The following is a 14,216-nucleotide window of genomic DNA, read 5'->3' on the forward strand; positions in this document are numbered from 1 at the left end:
TTTGTCTCCTAGTGATGGAGCATTGTGGCTATTGTACATCTCTACTGTTTTGGCTCTCAAAATTAGCTAATTAAAACATACTTCACCAGAAGAAAATATTTGTAAAGTCAGAGTGTCCCTAACAAGGAGTTATGTTGTCTAAGAAGCTTCACAAAAGAAATTCCCAACATTCTTCCAATATATTCAAATTTTTCCCTAATTAATACTGGGAATTGGAATTTTAGAGACTGATGTCATGGTGAAAAGAATTTGTTTTGTTTTCTGATTTTATAAAAAGATGGCAGTTTTATTTTCTGTACAGATTCTGAGCTCTCTAAGTAAGCTTAACTTGAGAAAAATGAAAGTCATTTCAACCAAGAAGTTTATTCTGTTTGCTTTAGCTACAGTGGTCTTTCTCACATCAAACAGCCTGTGCCTAAATGAACCAATGAAGTCCAGGCTGCAGAGCAGAGAAGACAGTGATGATAAAGATTATGAGGTAAGATCTGTATTATTGTGACATTGTTTGGGGGAACTGTGGGTGAGATCCTGAGCACACTGGATTTTTTGGCACAGGCTGTCCTAAACTCATCCCACAGCCTTCAGCATTACAGCGCTAGCAGTATGAAAAAAGCTTGTCAAAAGAATTTTCAAGAAATTCCTTTGCTCAAACACATGAGTTGATTGTGTAAATCAATTCATGTTCCAATTTTCTTGCAGTACAGCTTTGTGACTAGGCTGCAACTTTTCCTGAAAAGTTTCTTACTTACACAGTGAATCCTCAATTAACATTCCTGTCAGGTGTTTTATGCACATAATATAACAGATAGATTGTTAATCCAAAATTAATAAAGGCACGCTTGTAATACTCAAAGAATAATGATAAACAGAGAACATTTCAAATCTAATATACTCAATGGTCTTAAAATTTTACTCTGGAAATTGCCTATAAAAATTTCTTTGCAGGGTTGCACATTTATTATGTTGCAATAGGTGCCAAATGAAATTTGCGCACTTCATCTGTATTATTTTTCATGTTTTCCCTGCAAATGCTCCCTAGGAAATGGGAGTCAACCCCTCTTTTTGACTTATCATCATTGGTATAATAAACATCCTTCAAAACAAAATACAAATTCAATTATGCTAGTCAAATCTTCTGGACTTAAGCTCACTATCTTTTATATACTTCCAGAAGCAGTGTGCAAGTGAAATCAGAGAGATAGTTTATTTAAATTTTAAATCATGAAGTGTGAACTAGAATGGCTCATTCCTATTCTCTGCCAGTAACTTGAGATGCTTACAGGGAAGAAAAATAGGGATAAGGAAGTGAAATTACAATTAGGAGCATTGGTGTCTTTGACTGAAATTTAAATCCATATTTTTACATATTTGCAGTTAAGTCCTGGAAACTTATTTTTGTCACAAAAGTAAGTTGTTTTCAATATGCCAAGGGAAGAACACTGCTCTGTAAGAAGGGTCATACTGATAAAGCTCTTTTTCAGGCAACAGCTGCCCTCAGCATCATGAGACAGGTAATATACTAGGCTGAGTTCCTCACTGTATGACAGCATAGATACAGAAAGTGTGTTTTGTGCTGGTTGCACAAAAATTTAGGAGCCCAGGAGCTCCCAATGTATCCTGTGGACTAGTGGAGGACCAAAGCCATTTAAAGCTCTGGGCAACTTCTATGCTGCAAGGCCAGAACAGGCATGATGTGAACTCGACCCAAAAGCTTTCCATTCACTTCCCTGCCCGATAGCCTGGATGGGTATTGGGTCCAAAGCATCCACCCAGGGCTGAGGAAGAAATGAGCTGTACCTTCAGGTAGCTTGGTCCATCCTCCTGTTCATCCAGACCAGATGAGTACGAGTCTGGGTCTGTGTGAAGTCACAAAATACGTTCAGCATCTTCCACTCCAGAGAACTTCAGGTGGTGATACTAGCAAATGTGGACCTGACAGCAACTGCTGTCCCATCTTAACTGACTGCACAGGATCTGACACCTGTGCCCAGAAATATTTCCAACTGACACCATTTGAGCTGAACCATTTGCTGACACTGATATAGAAATATGCCCTTGTGGTCAAAGCCCTGAAAAAGTAAGCAGGACAATGTCAGCATATGAAGTAATCCATGTGAAGGAGCTCATGTTACAATAGAGTTTAGCAAATAGATCTAAAAAACATTTCATATTCAAAAAAATAAGAGCATTGCCCAGCAGCTTTCTAAGGAGGTATGAAATTGAATACTTTGTGTCATTGGTAGCTGGGGTAATGCCCTATAAAATGATTATATCCTTTTTAAAATTATTTTTCTTTAGATTAAAGACAATATTTTGGAAGAAAAGCAGAGGAGTCTCAATTTTGAGGAAATGGAAGACTGGGGATCAAAAGATATCATCAAAATGAACCCTTTTACAGCAAGCAAGATGCCAAATTCAGTTGCTAATTTGCCTCTTAGATTTGGAAGAAATTATCCAGAAGAAAGAAGCATTAAACCATTTGCTAATTTGCCCCTGAGATTTGGAAGAGCTTTTGGAGAGAACATACCTAATCATGCTCCAAGGGTATCACACAGGCTTGAGAGATCTCCACTTGTTAAAGGTTCCAGTCAATCACTTCTAAATTTGCCACAGAGATTTGGGAAGTCACTGGCTGTCAATCTGCCTCGAGATGTTCAGGAATTCGAACCAGGTAATGCTACACAAGTGTTCAAGCCACATGTTAAAATGCATATTAAATCATAGGTTAGCAATTATTAAATACAGCTAGAATTCCTCTAGGAATATTCCTAAGCACTGCAATATGAGTTCAATTTGCCAAAATAAAGATTGCAGTTCATCAAATAAAAAAGCCTCATAAAAAAGCAGTAGAGAATCTTTTTATAAAACCTTTTTTAATGAGAAGGTGTCAAATAGCCAAATCTGAAAATGTTTATATGACAGCAATAGATTTGATGCTTTTTTAGATCAGGTTTCATTTTGAAAAGTCACAGCTTTGGTGAAGAAGGTTCAGAAACATTAAAATATCCCATTTCAGCACTATAAATTACAAACTTACCTACAAATTACTCCCCCATTTTCTAAATTTATGCAAATTAGAGTTAAAAAAGACAAAATTCCAAGCCAAATAGCAGCATTCTGAAAATTATTTTTTCTCATCCAATCCTATTTATTTTTCATATTTTCTTACTGGGACATTTGAGATTTTGATTTTTCATTCCACGCTATCATGGAAAAATTTTTCTGACATCTCAGATTTTTTTTCTCCGTATTAAAACTATTTTGTGCTATTAGTAAGAATAATTTAAACCAGCTCTTCAACAACAGTCCTTCTTATCATAACTGGAGTGCCCATTTGTCTTGTAACCAAGATTCAGTTGGCTACCCCTGACCTCCATCTGACACATGAATAAAGTAGAAGTTCAGGCCAGAAAAGATAACAGATATATTAGAAGCTAAGGTTCTCTCTCATTTAATTTGATTCCTTTCATTCCTTTCTCACTGTCTCACCTAATTATAACAGCTTTTGTTTTATTTGTCTGGTATTTTTAGGGATATGAATTCTAACAGTTACGTTAATACTGGAATGAAATTATGAAGACAGAATGTGAAAGACTTGGAAAAGCTGCAATGTGCTTTCAAAACTAAAGGTCATCAAAAGGAAATGTGTGAATTGAAATGCAAACCTGCCTTCATGTATGCATAATGTCTTTTTTTCTGTACAAATCCTTGACATATAAGGCAATAATAATTGTAGTGATTGTTGTGGTAGTTTGCTTCCGTGGTGGTCTAGTATAAATTCTATTTATTTCTGTGCAACTTATGTCCTATTGGCTGTAAAACTGAATTTCAGAACAATAGCTGTATAATTTAAAGCATTTAAAGCAGAATTTTAAAAAGCATGAAATTAATAAAGGTGCATGGTTCAAATAAAAAGAAGCCTATAATGTGAATAATAACAATGAGAAGCAGAATCAAAACTGCTGATAGCCTTTGTGTCATGAGCAGCTAAAAAAAACAAGTGTTGAGAAAACGCTTTTCCTGTTTTTTATGGGTCATCTTGGATATAAATCTGAAGGACAACTTGTCTCCTGGCAGCTGGCTCCTACATCTCTTCTGCTCACCAGCTAGTCCAGCTTTAAACTGACATTAGAATCACACACACAAATGGGTGCCTGCATCAGCAGCCCTTTGATGCTCAGTGCGTTCCATAGCTTGGAACCAGACAATCTGTCTCTCTCCAGCTCCTAGCCCTCAGACCTCCAGGTCCCTTTGACTCCTCAGTTGCTGGCAACCAGATCACTCACTCTACTGTCCAGCCAGCCTGGCTTGAGGTTTGCTATCAGATCACACACACCCATGCTCACAGTGTCCATGCACAGTGTCCATTCAGTGTCTGCCTGAACCTCCTCAAGGCATTGAGTGGTTCTGTTCGAGTCCCATCAAGAAGTGGTCTGGGAGTTCTGCTCTTTGCTACTGTCCTGTTGCCTCCTCTTCCTCAGGGTTTGGATATCTGAGAGTTTATTACTTCTCCTGTCTCTTGTCTTAGTCTTTTATGACGAAAAACCAGTAACCAGGTGTCCTTACATTCCACATATCTTTACAAGAACCTGGGAAAAAAACCCTATCAAATTGATCAGATCAATTCATAGATGGGACAGAGGCCGAGTTGCCATTCCTCCACAAAATTAATGAGGCTACAGGAAACACAACACTATTCAACTTGTACCTGGTGAATCGAATTCAATCCAAAGGAATCAGACTGTAGTCCTGAGAATATCTATTCCCTCTATGTACTCATACCTGAAATAACAAAGAAATAGGAAATTCTAAACAGATAAAAACCAGTGAGGTTACACTTTCTGAATGCAAGAGCCCCAAACCAATCTTTGGGTTTTTCTCTGAGCCTCAGAAAACACTTTACCTAACAAGTGCTATTGAAAGACCTGTTTGGCAGTATAACACTTGGGTACAGTAGCCAAGTCCATGCTGAAGGACATTGGTCAACAAATTGTGTGTGGGGAAAGTCAAAGATCCAGGCTATGAAGCAGAAGTCTTGCCATTGCCTACCACCAGAACAGGTGCCATTTATTCCTCAGCCAGGAAAACCAGGATCTTCAAGTGATTTACAGTCAAATGGACAGCAGAAGGAAATGCCCTGAGCTTTGAGCTGTGTTTCTGGTCCTGCAAACCTCACTGCACATCATGTGCACCAAAAGGAAACAAGATTTGTGAGAATCCCCGAGCAGCAATAGAAGCTGCCTTTTTAAGGCACATATCACCTAGCAACAGGGTAAGGGTACACATCTATTGGCATTAATGATAGCTGCTGTGGGAGGAAAGCAGAAGCCCAAACACTGGCCCAGCAGCAGGTACAATTAAGTTGTCCTCTTATGGCAAGCATCATAGCATGGATACAGGAGGTGGCTATTGATTTATTTTCCCTTAGCAGAGGAACTGCTAGCTGAAGAGTACATAAAGCAGAAATTATGCTATGCTGTGCAAAAATTTCTGTTTGGCTTGAGAGCACATGAGCCAAGAAAACAATCACTGGATAGTGCAACAGGAGGAGAAGGGGCACCACAGGCAACATACACGGCTCTAGCTATCACTCACTGGATTATTTATTATCCACATACAGATATTATTCATGAATTGGGAAAAAGCAAAGAAAGGACAGAAGTAAATCAATTGACAGACTATTGGGACTTCCTGGCATGAATTCTTGTAGGGTTCAGGAGCTCCCAGCCTTCCTTGCCATACAAGTAATATTTATGCCTGTTATTAAAGTCTCCATGCAAAAAACACCAGGCTTATTTTAGGTTCTGACTTAAGCTTATAGAGAAGACAGCTGACAATATACTGATTAATTTATAAGTCCTAAGGCTCATCATGGGGTTGATTTCATTATATAATTTCGACAGATTTAGTGGAGTGTAAAGTGACACTTTTGGTTTACCCTCAGAAATAACCAGACTTTGGAATCGTGTTTGAAATCTGTCAGTCTTAGATTCCTTTCAATTGCTTTTTGCAACTGCCTTTTGCATTTTCTTTTAATATGAAAACTGGGCTATCCTTAGTAATAACAGACTCCTAGAAATTTCCAAACCTTAATCAAGACATTTTAAAAATTTCCTTAAGTTTAAGAGCCCCTGTTAGCAGGAATTGGAAATGCTTTCTTTAGTGCCACCCACAAAAGTACATCTGGCACAGATACCTTGACATCCATAGATGTCTGATTTGCATTTGTGCTGCTCTCCTGGTGACATAATGTAGAAGGGCCTCAGCTAGTGCCATTCAGATCTTTTGTAGCCCAGAGTCTGGATGAGAAAAATTTGTGCTACTAGGAAAGAAAAGAGAGGCTTACAGTATCTTTATGTGTATTTTATCGCATGAAAAATAGATAGAGCAAAATACAATTTTCATCTCTTCATATCTGTGCACAATGTATTCTGTGCAGTGATTAGCCAGAAGGTCTGTCCTGTGGCCTTACTTAGAACTGTATCCAATTAAAATTTTGGTGAAAACCAAAAAAAAAAAAAAAAAAAAAAAAAAGTTAACTGGTGGAAGAAATATTCTAGATTGGTTTTCAGAAAACTCAGACACCTCTGTAGGCTACCATTGTACTTGAAATACTGAAGAAAAAGTATATGGTTATGACAGATTTCTACATGCAGAACTTATTAAATGCTATTCAAGTTCATTCCATCCTTTTATTACCATCCTCCAATATCCTGATAATGCATAAAGTGAAATGAAAAACAGAAGGGTATTTCCATTGTTTGCAGGTCTTAAAAAAGGAGCCAGGTGATTAAGACAGACATAGGTCAGAAAAACCTTGCACAGGAAAACTCATTTTGCTACATCTCAAATTTTCAGAGGCAGCCAAGTACTGCTTTATCTCACACAGCAATACCTCAGCAGATAATTATTTCTTTTAAGGCCTGAGGCTGTATTAACTATATATGTTAATATGTAGTTAAGCAATCACAAAAGTATCACATGTATTTGATACCTCAGCCACACTGAAAGAAATGTTTAAATAATGGAAACTGGAGCTAAACCTCACATGCTGCATACTGTAGCAGAAATGCACAGACATGCAACAATGCAATGTGAGTGTTGTAGGGCACACAGGGCCATGTAGCTGTCTTTGCAAATTTGGGCATATACAGCTAGCAAGTAATAGATGAAAAGTGGCTCAAAACCACTATTCAGAATGCTGTAAACCAAAAAACCACTATTATAGAATATAGTATAGAAAAAAACTATTCAGAATGCTGTAAACCAAAACTTTGCTTGGATTTTGACCCTTCGTTCCTAAAGCTGCTCCACCTCACATGAAAGAAAACATTAAATCAGTTTGCCTCACTAAGGGTCAAAGTATGTCATAAATCTCTGAGGAGCTTTATATCAAAGTTATCAGTTGAAAACAGATTTACAGTTTATGGAGATGCTTGTGGTGGGCTGATCCAGGGTGGAGAAAAGGAGCATACCAAAATCACCATATCACTTCCATCTTCAGCTGGACAGCTAAGAAAAAGTATAACAAAAGTCTCACAGATGAAGACAAGGAAGATCACTCCCAAATTCTCTGCCTCCACCTCCTCCACCCCTGCAGTTTAGGGAATGGGGATTGGGGATTGGGGTCAGTAAACCAAGTAATGTATCTGCCATTCCTTCCCCCTCAGGGGGAGGACTCCTCACACTATTCCTCTGCTCCACTGTGGGGTCCCTCTTCCTGGAGACACTCCTCCATGGGCTTCTCCAGAATGAGTCCTTCGATGGGCTGCACAGCTTCACAAGCTGCCATGAGGTGCTGTCCTTCAGGAACAGAGTGTCCAGCGTGGGCCCCTGAAGGGTCACGAGTCCTGCCAGCAAACAGCCTCCAGCACAGTCTTCCCACATGGGTCACAGCCTCTTTCTGGCATCCACTTGCCCCGGCAGGTTCCTCCATGGGGTGTAGGGGGACAGCCTGCCTCATCCGGGCCTGCAGGATACAGGGGGATCTCTGCTCCAAGACGTGGAGCTCTGTCCTGGATTGTCAAGCAAATTGTATTATATTTGTCATCTGTATGGCAGTTGTCTTCTGTTAAGTGGGAAGTTTTCCTTATCTCTTCCACAACCACTCCTCCCTCCAGGGAGACATCTGCTGATAACAGGCTATTGAATGTCACTGCATGACTGATAAGAACTACAGCATCCCAAAGTGAGATGCTCTGCCCAGAGGGAGGAGCCAAGCATTGCCACCCAGATATAATCTTGAGATTCTGGAACACCAGCACAGCTTCTCCACTGGATTTCCCAGAGGAACAGCAGTTGCCTCTTCTTCCACTGGATCTTCAGAGGAAGACTACACCCTTTTCCACAGGATCCCTGCTCCAACAGAGCCACACCCGACACTCCAGGAAGACTGCAGCCACATTTCCAATTGGACTGCAACAAACACCCTGACCAACAGGGTGTCAGGTTGGATTCTGACTCTGTCAGTGTTGTTCTAGTGGACTGCATTGTTTATTTTATGTTTTTATTTTCTTCCCTATTAAAGAACTGTTATTTCCTGCTCCCATATTTTTTGCCTGAGAGCCCCTTAATTTAAAATTTATAGCAATTCAGAGGGGTGGGGAGGGTCTACATTCTCCATTTCAGGAGAGGCTTCTGCCTTCCTTAGCAGACACCTGTCTTTCCAAACCAAGACAAGCACTTCCTATTTGGATGAATTAGTGAAGGAGAACAGAAGGGAACTTTTAAAAATCATCTGCTTCTCTTAGCTACTTAACTCTGCAGGTACTTAAAATACATCCACATCTTGGGGCAATAAAAGTGGAATTTATTCTGTGGCAAATATGGAGAAATTTATTTGTAAAAGAATGGAGACAAACTTTCTTTGAACTCTGCTGTTGAAGAGAGTGGCTCAAGAAAAACATAAAAGCACATTTTTGGTGCTGAGCTTGTCTTTGAGTGTAGTTACCATTTTGACTAAGTACCTACTTGCCTTTAGGGACCATCATCAATTCTGAGAGGTGCAGGTTTGCCTGTCCCTCAAGACACATTTCAAACTAAAATGTACAGCCCAATTCAGCAGCTGACTTCTTTTGGCAGCTATGAAAGAAAAGTCAGAAGTTTAATTTAGATTCCTGTGAAGAAATTAAATACAAGTGGAGGTACTGCAGAGCAGCCTATAGTGTAGTTATACTGGGATCACATATGGCTTATGGACTCTTGAAAGAAGTGTGAACCCAGGTGATTCTGAATTGCTCTTGATGTGTGAGTCTGAGGAAAGAGCAGGGGAGACGAAAAGAGCAGGCAGTTTTCAGAAGGTTCTTCCTGTGTCTGCTCAGCCTCCACCACATGTTTCTGGAAGTTCTGTATTTCAAGACATTTCCTACCAGATATGTTCTTGCACATATTTGTACTGCATATGATTTTATGAATCCGGGGAGGGGCGGTGGGGGGCTGGAGGATTTCAGAGCCCACCCCCATCTCAGATGTGTAACTAGTGATAAATTCTTTCTGGGTCTTATTTCCCTCTGCTGCTAAGTGCAGATGGTGCACAGTTTTGCACTGCCACAACATGTGCAATAGTGATTTTCTTAGTTAACCCAGAAATCACCAAGATGAGGATACAGTAACTTGGGCTGACTGAAAAGGAGCACATAGGAAAGAAGTGTGCAGGTAGTATATAAAGTCATGAGATTTTTTTCCCCATTTTCCAGCATGTAACAGAAAAATATTCTCATTTGTTAGTATTATTTGACAGTGAATAATCTATTATTTTTTTTATATAATACTTTTCTCTTAAATCACTATTGCATTGTATGCTGTTACATGTGTGCTACAAAATTTCTTGTTCAGACTATTTCTCGTAACATGCAAGTCACAGCTTCATATTCTGGGTTATGACATAAACTAGAAGAGTTTTATGTAATTAATTTGATAATCAACTATTATTGTTAAATGAAAGATATACATAAATACATTTTATACAAGAAAACTGACTCGGAGATACAAAACATATGTCTGTTCTCTAAAGTAAAAGCAATTTGCAATTATGGAAATGAGATTCAAGTCTGGAATTCTCATCGACGCAAAACTGCAAAATGGTCTGTGGCCACGAGAGGGCAGAAATAACGTTCCTTGTAAAGCCTGCTTTCGGGGAGAATCGCGTATTCCCTTATGGAACCTGGGATGTAAATTAGCACGGCAAACTCCTGGAGGAGTTAGAAAAAAGGAAACTACAGCATTAGCTTTACAAAATCTATCTCATGAGCTTTAAACCTTAACAAGTCTGGTCATGTCAACTTTCTGTCTTTTAATAACCATTCCTAGAACAAATAATTATTTAAGAAATTACAGTGGCATTTGACATAAAGCCTGAAGAGATAATTTATTGCAGTGTGTATTAATCTGCCTATCAATACTTTCTAACTTTTGCCTTTTAACACCAGCTTAAGTTTAAGAATATGTATAATTTCTCACTTCAATAAACAGCTTGCTTTGGCTCTTTTTGGATCTGTGAAAGGCCACTAGGCTAATGAAGGGTCTAGAATATTTCTCATATGATGGAAGGCTGAGCAGGAACTGTGCAGCCTGGAAAAGAAAAGGCTCAGGGAGGATCTCATTAATGTGTACAAACACCTGAAGGGAGGCTGCAGAAGAAGAATGGAGCCAGGCTCTTTTCATTCATGCCCAGTGAGAAGACCAGAGGTGATGGGCACCAACTGAAACATGGGATGGTCCATCTGAACATAAGGAAGCACTTAGACTGTGAGGGTGACTGAGCCCAGAGAGGGTGTGATACCTCCTTGGAAACAGGGTCATAGGCAGCCTGATTTAGGCAGCCTTGCCTGGGTAGGGGTTGCACCAGGTGACCATCAGAAGCCCCCTCCCACCTCAAGCATTCTGTGATTTTGTGATATCCATCTTTCCCTGACACCATTGCTCCACCAGCACAGGACATCCACTGTAGCCTGGTAAGGGAGCTATACAGAGATGTATCAAGGACCTTCATCCTCCCAATTAGTTTTTTCCCAAAGAAATTCAGTAATGTGGAGACACAGGTGGCAGCAAAACACACAACAGGTACTGATAGATTTACATGTGGGGGGTGACCTTTTTGTGTCAAGATTCAGAGTGCAGAACTGATGTCCTAAGCCTTTTTCTTCCAGCCAGCACACCCTCTGTAATAACAGCTGAGGTAGCTCATTCCCATTGTATCCCAAAACCACAACTCTAATTCTTCCATAGTATATTTTTAGAAGGAAATAACAGACATTTTTCAACAGTTGAGTAATTAATGAAATGAAGGAAAATATTCAGCTGAGCCTTTCCAAACATTCAGCTCTAGAGTAAGACGGGGCATGAAAAAGACATACTGAAATAATTTTTTTTTCAGAATATATTAAACTTGTGAACTCTGGAAATCACTGATATAGCTGTACACTTGCACATGGCACAAGCATTAAAGCTTAGTTCACTTTAATATGATGGCCAAGCCATCCAGGTTAAAAACAAATCAGTGGTTCAAAGTCATAATAAACAAATTACTGGCTCAACTGACTATTAATAACACAATGGTGCATTTAATAGGTATTCAGAAAAGCTATTTATGTACTATCACTTGCCAAAAGATATGCTTCCAGCTTTTTTCACCCTGCTTTTCCAAGAAAAGTAGGACCTCCAGCTAGTTTTGCTCTCACTGGTGAAAAAAAAAACAACAGAAAAAACCACTCTTTTCAAATGCATCCATTTATTTTGCTGCCAATTCAAGCCAAACAAAAGAAAAAAAAAAAACCAAAACATATTGAGAGAAAAGAAAAGGTCAGCAGAAGGAAGTAAAACAGATCAAAATCTATCACCATGTCTGTCAAATACAGGAAGGCAAAAACATCCAGCAAGCCAACTTAACCAGAATCCAAACTGCACCAGTGGTGGCCAGCTCCAACTGTTTTGAAGGATGGTGTGAACATCCCACAAGATCTTAGCAAAGAATATTGGTATCTCCAAGAGTAGGAATAAAAAATTGGCACTTCATGGAAGTCTTGCTGCTGTGCTGCCTGCCTTACTTGAAATACACTAGGCTCAGCCAATTTGTCAAGAATTGAACCAACACCCACATGACTTCATTAAATTCTTCCCAATCACATTTTCTGTAACAAACTGTCTTGGTTTGTGGCTTTATTTGTTGCTTTATTTAGGAGAGGGAAAACTGCACATGACCTACATGTGTCTTGGATCCAGCTCCCAGATGTGCTCTAACATCCTTCCACCCCATTCAACAGTTCAACCCCTGCTGGCATCACCAGCTGCCTCATTCTGTGTGCTGCTCCCCAACACCCTCTTGCTGTGATGTCAAATACTGCCAGAACACAGACCAAAGCATAGTCACAGTGCACTGAATAAGAAGGTAAGCTTAGTTCAGAGTTCAGCCCTACAGTTTCCTTTTCTGAAAAGAAAAGTACAGCTTTTCTTCCAAAGAGACAGACAATAATGGCTGGGAAGAGAGGGGCTGATCTCCAAATACTGTCTCCTGTGTTGGAATAATATTTCTTTAGGGTTCTGTAAGCACAATATTTATTACATTTAGAAATCAATTTTTACTTATCATTTTTCAAAATAATCATGTGTAATTTTCCTATACCTTCTTAGTTCTTCCCACTGGGAGCTTTTCCTCAGCAAAGCCTCCCAGTGAGATAATTCATTCTCTTGACCATGGATTTCTGAAAGCTCTGGGGCTGCAATGTGTGTGATGGTGGCTCCTGCTTTGGAGACATATCATCCTGGAAACTTCTGATTTCTTTTGTGGGTGATTTCCCTTGGATCAATAACGACTTGTGGCTTTGGTCACTGAGCTAAAATCCCCTTGGATTCTTCTGCCAAGGAATTGGGCCAGTTTGCCAGGGAACAGAGCTGGACAGACAGTGTGGGCTCCACTGCATGCATTGGACTGTGTCCAGAGAGCACTGTTTTTAGGGATGTCCTGACCCTTGGTCTGAGTCCTGCTCCTAAAGGGAGGTGTCCGTGACTACAACCTTGATGTCCCCAAGCCAGCCACCTGGAAGTGCTGTGCAAGCAACTAATTTTCTGGAGCTGAAGGCAAGTTTTAGGATTTGAATGGTGATTTTGGACTAGTGCAGTTGCGGGGACATAGGACATATATGTCCTATATGAACCCTTTTGATGAGGGAGGGTGGATTGTGGTGAATCAGTGGTCCTGGTGCTGGTGTGCTGGGCAAGACTGCAGATGGGTTTAAGTCTGTATGCATAATGTGGATTTGAAGCTGAGTGCAGTCAAATCATGATCTGGCGCTATGGATGATGCCTGAATGCTAGGAGACTGATGAAGTGAAATTGATGGCACAGATCCCTGCCTCAGTGGGCAGCTGCTGTCATGGAGTTGCAAAGAGAACCCATGAAATGTGGGACCTCCCTATATGTGCAACAGGCAGGGGGCAAAAAATCTGCTAGTCACAGGCTCCATCTGTAATTCTGGGAGCCAGAAATAAGTTTCTGAGACAGGCTAATAAAGCTGGATAGAAAGGAAATTCCACTGGGGTTCAGAACAATGTGGACTCAGAAGTGCATTGCATTGCAAGTTCTAGCAGAACCACAGCAGTTCTGCTAGAAGGAAAGTCTGATTTCTGTTTCTTGCCCACTTGCAGATTATGGATCAACGACTCTGAACATTTTTCTCATTGCAAGCCAGTTGTACTTGAATCTGAGTCATCAATGTAAGGTTCCCATAGTGTTCATATAGATACCATATTAGACCTACTCAATACTCTATAAACTGCCAGCATGATAGAATTAGCTTCGACTTTTTCACTTGAATATGCTACATCAACTTCTTTCCTTCAAAAACATATGGCTGAAACTCCCAGACATCCTGGAAGAATAACATATTTCAAATATTTTCAAATTAGTTCCCTATTTTAATAAGGCAATGCAAAATCCTTTGCATTTTACTGACATATGCCAGAGAAGAAGAGGACTTGTTTAAAATATTCTTTCTGTCAAAGCTTTCCCAAAGTCAGGATAGCAAACATACCAGTCAGATGAATATAAATTGCTCCTTTCTCCTTGAGACTCTTCTCAGACTCTTCTTCCCATTACAAGGTCCACATCCAAAAGCTAGCAGATCATTAAGTGCAGAGCAACACAGAAGTCTTAAAAGAACAACTCAAAATGTAAGGATGTAAAACCAAGGCCTCTCAGCCTTCTTCACATGATGAGCCATT

At 39.8% G+C, this 14,216-nt stretch overlaps 1 protein-coding gene across 1 annotated transcript; it reads left to right on the forward strand.

Moving 5' to 3' along the window:
• Window positions 1-303: 303 nt before the first annotated feature.
• NPVF (neuropeptide VF precursor) lies at window positions 304-4,008 on the forward strand. Its single transcript, XM_005421747.1, has 3 exons — window positions 304-478; window positions 2,299-2,671; window positions 3,532-4,008. Exons 1-3 carry the CDS (start codon window positions 338-340, stop codon window positions 3,537-3,539), a joined length of 522 nt encoding a protein of 173 aa, XP_005421804.1. The 5' UTR covers window positions 304-337; the 3' UTR covers window positions 3,540-4,008.
• The last annotated feature ends 10,208 nt before the right edge of the window (window positions 4,009-14,216 follow it).

This window comes from Geospiza fortis, unplaced genomic scaffold, assembly GCF_000277835.1.
Source record: "Geospiza fortis unplaced genomic scaffold, GeoFor_1.0 scaffold95, whole genome shotgun sequence".
NCBI lineage: Eukaryota > Metazoa > Chordata > Aves > Passeriformes > Thraupidae > Geospiza > Geospiza fortis.

Coding starts and splice junctions, on each gene's coding strand:
- NPVF (XM_005421747.1), top strand. CDS start 338: ATGAAAGTCATTTCAACCAAGAAGTTTATTCTGTTTGCTTTAGCTACA. Junction 479..2,298: donor GTGATGATAAAGATTATGAG/GTAAGATCTGTA, acceptor ATTTTTCTTTAG/ATTAAAGACAATATTTTGGA.